Genomic DNA, 9432 nt, shown 5'->3' on the forward strand with positions numbered 1-9432 from the left:
ACTTGCCTGTGTTCCAATTGGAAAAAAAGAATGAAATGTAATCAATTGTAACTCAGATGTTGTAATTCACCTTGGATAAAAGCATCAGTCAAATACCCGGTAATAAAAATATTATAAAGTCACTGGAGCTGCTTGTCAAGAAATAAAATATTCCTATTTTAGATCAATTCCTGCCTTTTCCTACTGACTTCGCTTTTGTTAATGGTCATTGCAAAATGCAATTTTATAGGAATATGAATTGAAACAGGAAATCAGCTATGTTTCCTTTAAGTTATGGCTTTGCACCTTTTTTTTTTTTTGGGTGCCTCGCAGCACTTTTGAACTGTTGTGCAGCTGTTAACACAATGTTCACTCACCCTCTCGCACTGCATTTTTTTGAGATCCATGAAGCTGTTATCCTGTCTTTCACCCTTTGGTAATGAACCACTACTCACGAATCCCTCCAGGTCATCGTTTATGTCTTGGTGTTTCGCAGCAATAACTACCCATACCTCTAAGAGCATACACCTTACTTCTCTTCAATACTGCAAGTATTTTACCACCAAACGATTCTTTAAAGTATATATATATATATATATATATATATATATATATATATATATATATATATATATATATAGTATACAGTGGGATGCAAAAGTTTGGGCAACCTTGTTAATAGTCATTATTTTCCTGTATAAATCGTTGGTTGTTACGATAAAAATGTCAGTTAAATATATCATATAGGAGACACACACAGTGATATTTGAGAAGTGAAATGAAGTTTATTGGATTTACAGAAAGTGTGCAATAATTGTTCAAACAAAATCAGGCAGGTGCATAAATTTGGGCACCGTTGTCATTTTATTGATTCCAAAACTTTTAGAACTAATTATTGGAACTCAAATTGGCTTGGTAAGCTCAGTGACCCCTGACCTACATACACAGGTGAATCCTATAATGAGAAAGAGTATTTAAGGGGTCAATTGTAAGTTTCCCTCCTCCTTTAATTTTCTCTGAAGAGTAGCAACATGGGGGTCACAAAACAACTCTCAAATGACCTGAAGACAAAGATTGTTCACCATCATGGTTTAGGGGAAGGATACAGAAAGCTGTCCCAGAGATTTAAGCTGTCTGTTTCCACAGTTAGGAACATATTGAGGAAATGGAAGACCACAGGCTCAGTTCAAGTTAAGGCTCGAAGTGGCAGACCAAGAAAGATTTCGGATAGACAGAAGCGACGAATGGTGAGAACAGTCAGAGTCAACCCACAGACCAGCACCAAAGACCTACAACATCATCTTGCAGCAGATGGAGTCACTGTGCATCGTTCAACCATTCGCACTTTACACAAGGAGATGCTGTATGCGAGAGTGATGCAGAGGAAGCCTTTTCTCCGCCCACAGCACAAACAGAGCCGCTTGAGGTATGCTCAAGCACATTTGGACAAGCCAGCTTCATTTTGGAATAAGGTGCTGTGGACTGATGAAACCAAAATTGAGTTATTTGGGCATAACAAGGGGCATTATGGATGGAGAAAAAGAACACAGCATTCCAAGAAAAACACCTGCTACCTACAGTAAAATATGGTGGTGGTTCCATCATGCTGTGGGGCTGTGTGGCCAGTGCAGGGACTGGGAATCTTGTCAAAGTTGAGGGACACATGGATTCCACTCAGTATCAGCAGATTCTGGAGACCAATGTCCAGGAATCGGTGCCAAAGCTGAAGCTGCGCCGGGGCTGGATCTTTCAACAAGACCACGACCCGAAACACTGCTCAAAATCCACTAAGGCATTCATGCAGAGGAACAAGTACAACGTTCTGGAATGGCCATCTCAGTCCCCAGACCTGAATATAATTGAAAATCTGTGGTGTGAGTTAAAGAGAGCTGTCCATGCTCGGAAGCCATCAAACCTGAATGAACTAGAGATGTTTTGTAAAGAGGAATGGTCCAAAATACCTTCAACCACAATCCAGACTCTCATTGGAACCTACAGGAAGCGTTTAGAGGCTGTAATTTCTGCAAAAGGCGGATCTACTAAAATGTTGATTTCATTTCTTTTTTGTGGTGCCCAAATTTATGCACCTGCCTGATTTTGTTTGAACAATTATTGCACACTTTCTGTAAATCCAATAAACTTCATTTCACTTCTCAAATATCACTGTGTGTGTCTCCTATATGATATATTTAACTGACATTTTTTATCGTAACACCCAACGATTTATACAGGAAAATAATGACTATTAACAAGGTTGCCCAAACTTTTGCATCCCACTATATATATATATATATCTCAGAGAGCTTGACAATCTAAACCAGCTTGAATTTACATCAATTTTACCGCATTGCGTTGAGTAAGAAGAAGACGACAAAACAAGGAGTACTGAGGGTGCCCAAGGAGGGCACTTGCTAACCATGTCTTCTTTTGAGTTTCACGTTACTTTTCTTTATCCATTTCACACTTAATTTTCCAAGCAGCTCTCCACCTCATCTCTTTTTTCTGTGCATGGCAGCCACCCTTCGTCATTCACCACCAGACCCATTTTCCTGCATGATTACAGCCTCAGCTCGTACAGTAGCGTTGTTCTGCTTGCAACATTCAGTTGCATGATCAGCATGCCCTGTTGATCCACACAATCACAGATAAAGCAAAAAAAGGACATGCTGCCCAAGAGTACCACACTCGTTACAGGTCTGGTACCAACAAACATTGAGAAATAAAAAAAAAAAACATGGGCCAAATGATTTTCCTTTTTTTTGTATAATGTCACCAAATTTCACTCAAAGTGTTTCTGAGATTTAGGGGTATTTCATTTTTCTATTGAAGGGGGGTTTTACTCCTAAATATTGATAAAAAATTGAAATGTCCTCTCTTAGTGGATACCTACTCACCTAGATATACCATCCTACCAAATGGGGAAATTGTGTTTTCATTAATGAGTAAGAGAGTTAGTGAATGAGTCAGTAAACTTTTCAGATAGATACTCTGCTGTGGATTTATGTTGCTTGTGTTCTGTAGGTGGTACCACCATGACATCACTGCTTAGGACCAGCCTAGATGTTTATATCCAGGATGAGGGCAAAGTCAGCGTGTCATTAAAAGTTGTACAGTGAAGTTCACTATTGTATGTACTGTTTGGATTTTTCTGGTTTACTGGACTTTTGCTTCGGTCTTTGGTCTCCATTTTCTGTTAAGTCTTGTTACTTTGGATTACTTTTTTAGCCATTACTTTTTGCTTTATCTTTTCAGATTCTTTTGTCTTGCCATATTTCATACTTCATTTTGTTTATATAAATTCTTTGTTTATAAGATTCTTCATATTTCTTTGTCTTCTCAAACAAGAGGTTTACAGTTATCCTCTCCCATGGAATGGCATTTTTGTATGCTTTGCTAAAGCAGATCTAAAAGCCTACCTTTACAGTTTGGAACTAGGCTGCCTGGGGGTGAGCAGTGTTTTTGAGGGAGAGCATTGAAATCCTGGTCTGGCCGTTTGTGATATTTTGAGGCCTGCACCTCTTTTTCCCCATTTTTTCTTGATAACTCCCTTACACTTGACTGTTTTATTCCTGTCCATATATTATTTTATTTGTGCTTAATAAAAGGCACCATTGTACCCTTTACGCTTTATTGATACTACAAATGTTTAGTGTATTTGGTATTTTAGAATAAAACTTTATATCATTTTGCAAAACAACAGTAATTTAAATTTTCCTACTTAAACATATAGTAAACCTATACTGAATAGCTTATGATAATTAACTAACTATCTAAATGCAATGTTTTAAAATTGATGCAACATACTGCAGAAAAGCCTAAAGAAATCAAAGCAATTGTTACAATACTTTTTGTTTACCGCGACACTATCTTGAATCCACTATTTTGTGTTATTTGCGTCACCTGTAACCATGGGAGTTTCCCAGCACTTAGTTAGAGACACGGCACTGATGACGTTTGAAATAGTGATGGCTGTGGTATCAGGCTTTAGCATCCCAAAACTCTTTCTGTGCCTATTTCCTTTATTTATTTGGGATCTCTCTGTATTTGACTTTATACTTTTGGTTCTTGGTTTCTGACTCCCATCTTGTGCTGTGTATTTTGACAATTCAGTTGACTTAATTTTCTGGTTTAGACTTTTGCATGTTTCTGATTACACATTTCTCCCAGTCACTTTCCTTCTCCGTCCCCTTGCTGATGAAACAGAAATGTTTAAAAATGTATGCAAAAGATCATATTCAAAGCTTTTTTTTTTTAAAAAAAAAGTTTACTTTAAAGAAATATCAACTTTAAAAATTACCAAATATTCATTATCCAGACAAATCCCTGTCACCTAACTGAACTGAAATTGAACTTGATTGCAAGGCAACACAGTTTCTTGGAATTTCTTTTGGTGTTACATCCTTACACACAACAAGGTAAATACAATTAAACAGCACTATGTACAATATAGGACAAATGTTACTTAAATGAATGATTATGAATGCTACTGTGTTTCTGATATTGTTCTAAGCAGTACAGTGTGAAGACTATTATGTTCACATTGAAACTGATAGTAAAGCGAGTCTACAGCTACCGTGTTGCACTCTTGGCTAAACTCTGCCCTTCTTAGGCTTACCTCTCTCCCTCTCTGGTTTAGATTGAGCCCTGCTCATTACTGAACTTAGATGGTTTCTTATTCCATGTATATGGTGTACGGTTTTAGGAGCATTATCAAATGTTGCTAATTACCCATGCGCAGAGACTTAACATATTAAAAAAATGAGTGCTACAGCAATGGGTGTACAAGCATTTCTTGTGCTCAAAGTTCAATTACCCATTTATTGCCATTTGAAGCATTCCATGTTTCGGTGCTGTACTGGTACTGTATCTGTATTTTTTATTTAGAATTTAGATTAAGGTAGACCCCTGGCTTTTGGATCTGTACATTTCTATTGTGGGTTTTGAAATCAGAAATATTACAGTAAGTTTAGCTTCTGAATTTTGGCATAGATGTTTGTTTTCTTCTAGTGTCTTAGCTATTACTGTAGTTTTCTTAAATGTTTTTTAAAGGTTAAATCACAGTCTCTTTTCAATTTTGTAAAAGAATTCAGAAATGGTTTATGCTGATCCATTCCTTTTTATGGTAGTCCTGAAGTACAGTATACTCATGATATACAGCATTTGTGCATTTTATCTCTGATCCAGCCATCTTTCAGTTCTGTTTGTCAGAGCATTATTTTACATTGTTCTATTACTAAACCTAGAAGTAATTATTACCTTTCTATGAAGTTTTTAAAAAAAAAATGTACTTGTTCACTTGCCTCTGTTACAATTGAGCTAAGATCTTGAGTAAGAATAGCCTTCTTAGCCGAGTCTTCTGTAGTTGTTGGCAGGTCTGACTTCACTGCATCATAAGTTGGCACTGCCCCTACTAGTACTATCAGCATTGACTGCCATGCAATATAAATCTGGAAGTAAAATGTCAACAGTAAAGCAATACAGTTATACAAACAGTAGTTTAAATATGCTGTATAGCCTAGATGCTAACAGGAAATAATGTTGTTATTGCCTACTACTGAAATATTAATTTTAAAACATATAAACATACATACATATACACATACACACACAACCTTTAAAAAGTATGTATTAAATACAATAACAATTGACAGCACAGCGCAAAAAGAAAACACAATGCAATTGTCTGACCTAATAGCAGACAAAGACAATAAAGTCAACAATTGAAGCCATTCTCCTGCTAATATGAAATTGGCATATTGTGCGAGGCTGTGTGTACTTGAAGGATCTTTACAACAAAAGTTGGTTTAAGAGGAAGGGCAACAAAATAATTTGGATTTTAGCTTCTGGGATGGTATTTCAGCAAACACTATTTCAAACCAGGGTAGTGGGATCCAGGCCTGGGGATGGTCATTGCCTGCAATTGCCTTTAATAAATAAACTCGTCATGTCAATGGATCATCTGGATTGAATTTTTTTCCCTTAAATTATCGATTTCTTTTGCACTTAAATACTGTTGGGATCGACATCTTATTAAATGTAAGTTAAGGTCTAACAATTTGTATAGGTTTCCTCTTTGCATTTCCGAAGGGAAACACTGATGAAGGTTTGCATTAGCCCAACATTCTGTATGAAGACACACAGAACTACGGCGCGCACTTAGCTATTACTCCACAATTAGATAAGAGAAGTGAAGTATACCCATTTTGTAAGACCCCTAAATCCAATTCAGTAGCCTATCGCCAGGACTGGGAGCCAGCTCATCCCACGAATAAACCATTTAATCGAAATGGGTAACATTTTCATATCTCTATGAAGGTGCAATATTAACCGCGGAAATCTATATATACATATACAGTATATCTAAAATATTCAGTCATGTATTAGTCTTCTTTAGCCGTTAGAATTTGGAGATTATTGCAGAAAAAAGAAGACCAAGGGGGCACACTGCACAAAATGTACAAACCCCACCATTAAAGTTTCAGAAAATCGATTCCTGGAAAAATCGATACAAAGCACTTAAGTAGACGGTGCGATCGAAATTAAAAGCAATCGAATAAATAAGTTGAATGCAGAATTACCTGCAGCAGGTCAAAAAGCAGACAAGAACATATGAATTGCAACATAACAGGAGTGCACCTCGTCACCCAAAGCTTACATGTGCTACTTGCACTACTGGCCCATGTCCCCAAAGCGGCCCTGGGTTCAAAGTTTAACTTCAGAGATTCAAAAAGAGGGTTTCCTGTGTCAAAATGTAACAAACGAAAAGAAACCACACCTGTGCCGAAATCAATAGTGCCGTAAGTCGCTTTTGGTACTTCCCATATTCTCCGACTAAGGCAAAAGCCTCTTCTAGATCCATTTATAAAGCCAGCCCAACACTGAAGACGCTTCATCGGACCGGGACGTAGCCAAAGTCCTGCTACCTAGGGTTCCAAGCTAACGAACGAATGACGTACACATTTGCCACGCACAAAGCGAAAAGGCAATTGCGCATGTCACGAGCCAGATTTCCGTGTTGTTTATGAGCGTCTCGACCATGTGGGCGGGGTTGTATTTGTTAATTAAGGGGGCCGAGTTCACTGTGTGCGACACTAATTTGAACAAAGTAATAGCAGATCGAAAAAATAAATTAAGGTGACAGGATGTTCAGTTTACACGCGGATAAATAATGTCTTAACATTCACCAGAACGTTTACGATCTCTTTGTTTTGTTAGGTACGTGTATTTTAATCTGCTTTTTATGTGCAAACAGGGTAAATCATAGCTTCGCATTGCAGAAATGCTTCATATTTAGATGGTTATGCATGAAAATACATCGGCGTTCAAGTTTATTTTTACCGAAATACGTAACTAGTCATATGGAGTCCCCCCATGAAACTTAAGGATTTTCTCTTCTCCGTCGTGATTTGCTCAAGAGGTAACCAAAATATGTCGCCTACGGCACTGTTACTGTGCACACTGGTTCAACTTACTAAGGATGCACGTCCCATAGCAGAGTAATTAACGTATTTTCATCACAAAGAAAGACCTTAAGACGGAGTACGTTTGTTGTCATGTATCATTTACCTTGAAATGGATGGATATTGCAATATTTTCAAATGTTTATCAAGACATATAAAGTATAAAAGGTGAGAAAAGTATGTAATTGTATAATCTGCTTACCTATAATAACACATTCTTCCACGTTCAGGTTTATAACTTTTGTAATGAAATACTGCTTCATAAATATTGGTCATTGTGCAGTATTTCTTTGCTGTGTTCTGATTTGAGGTTCCATGGTGCACAAGCTGGGCACATTCCGTTCTTGAGTAAAGGGTAAGGATAAGAAAACAGAGACATTTATGGGGTGGCTCTGTGACATGAGAGGTGTAGAACTGAGCATCCACTGCTGTTTATTATTTTGTGTAGCAAAGAAGGCTATCCTGCAACCTTGAAGAAAAGAAAATGGTTAGGCCACTGCAGCCCATCTCCCACATGTGGACTGCTGTGTTGCTGGCAAGATAGAGGAGTGGGGAGAAGTTTTTATCAATGGCAAGATGTCCATCAGTCTAATTTTAGTCCTGGCCCACACCATCTCCAACAGGCTTTTAGTTCTGTGCTGCTGTACCTCTGGAGCTTTTCAACCCACTCCTGACAGAGCTCTCAGGGCACCTCTTTGTGTAAAATGTGTTTTATTTTTCACAGCTAACATACCAGTGTGTTGTACTGTGTTAGCCATTATGGATGTAGTGAGAAGTGAAGCAAAATGACGTCATTTTGCTTCACTTCTCACTGCTAATATAAAATGGAATTCACTGTTAAGTTAGCTTACTTGAAGCTGGATGTACCTAACACAATCTAGCAGACAGATGTGCTCATCCCACCTATTTCTCCAGAAAAAGGGGGACGGCTTTGGGCTTTTTAAATAAAATAATGACAAATAATGTAATATAATAAAATAATGCCTTTGTGAAAGCATTAACAGGCTAAATTAATCTGAGCATACAGCGTTTCTTGACTGCGATCATAAAATTTGAATAAATAGCTGTTAATTTGAATTTTTTATATATGGGAATTTGATACCTCTTACTCATGTGCAAACCTAATAACTGGACTGATACAGTAGGCAGTGTGGTGTAGTGGTTCAGGTTTTAGACTTCAAATCCTGCTACTGACACTGTGAGACCCTGTGCTCCAACTTGAAAAAAAAAAAACAAAAGAAATGTAACCAATTGTATCATAAATGTTGTAAATTCCTTTGGATTAAAGTGTTGGCCAAATAAATAAATGTAAAGTATACAGGTAATACCTAAAATGTTAAATTGTCAGTTTGGTTAGAATATCTGCCCAAACCAGAACTGGAATCGTATGTGTTCAGTAGTGAATCTCTGGGGTCAAAGGCTGAGATATTACCTTCACAAACCTGGATGGGCATCCTAGTTTAATTATCACACCAGGATACACAGGACAGAGACGTCTTTTCACAGAATACACACTTTCTGAAAAATAGGTTCTTTTGTTTGTACACAACAATTCACTTGATTATTGGAGAAGAAGAGCATTTAGCTAGACTTTTGGTGGTTTAACATACAAGCAGCTATACAGACAAGGAGCATACCATCGTCCATCCATCAATCCATGTTCCTAACCCGCTTATTCAGATCAGGGCCGTGGAAAAGCTGGGGCCTACCCTGCAAACATCAGGAACAAGATAAGAAGCAGTCCCTGGACAGGGCACAATTATTTGCAGGGTGAACTCTTGGCTGTCCGTCAAGAGTGTGTATGTTGATGGGAGTGCAGGTCAATTTGTGAAAGGCAAATCCAGGGGCACAATGGGCAAGGGGAATGGCTCACCAGGAGCATTAGGTTGGTTTTGATGGTGAGATCTTGCCACTCTGTTCTCCTCTTGTTGATGGATCCATTGTGGTTCAAGGTGACAGAATCCTTCAATTATGATCCGTCTCCAAAGTGCAC

At 37.9% G+C, this 9432-nt stretch overlaps 1 protein-coding gene across 4 annotated transcripts in view; it reads right to left on the bottom strand.

Annotated features, from left to right (window-relative positions):
- slc22a15 (solute carrier family 22 member 15) overlaps positions 1 to 6953 on the bottom strand; it is a 39836-nt gene extending 32883 nt beyond the window's left edge. For 2 of the 4 annotated variants that reach the window (XM_039771113.1, XM_039771098.1), the window contains exons 1-2: positions 6755 to 6952; positions 5280 to 5426 (exon numbers count right to left, since the gene is read on the bottom strand). In XM_039771113.1, coding sequence (XP_039627047.1) covers positions 5280 to 5426; positions 6755 to 6838 — 231 coding nt within the window. In that variant the 5' untranslated portion in view covers positions 6839 to 6952. Of the gene's footprint in view, positions 1 to 5279; positions 5427 to 6754 lie in introns of all 4 variants that reach the window. The other 2 variants (XM_039771121.1, XM_039771107.1) reach the window with 2 other exon arrangements.
- Between the last annotated feature and the right edge of the window lie 2479 nt (positions 6954 to 9432).

Source organism: Polypterus senegalus, chromosome 1 (genome assembly GCF_016835505.1).
Source record: "Polypterus senegalus isolate Bchr_013 chromosome 1, ASM1683550v1, whole genome shotgun sequence".
In the NCBI taxonomy this organism is placed as follows: Eukaryota; Metazoa; Chordata; class Cladistia; order Polypteriformes; family Polypteridae; genus Polypterus; species Polypterus senegalus.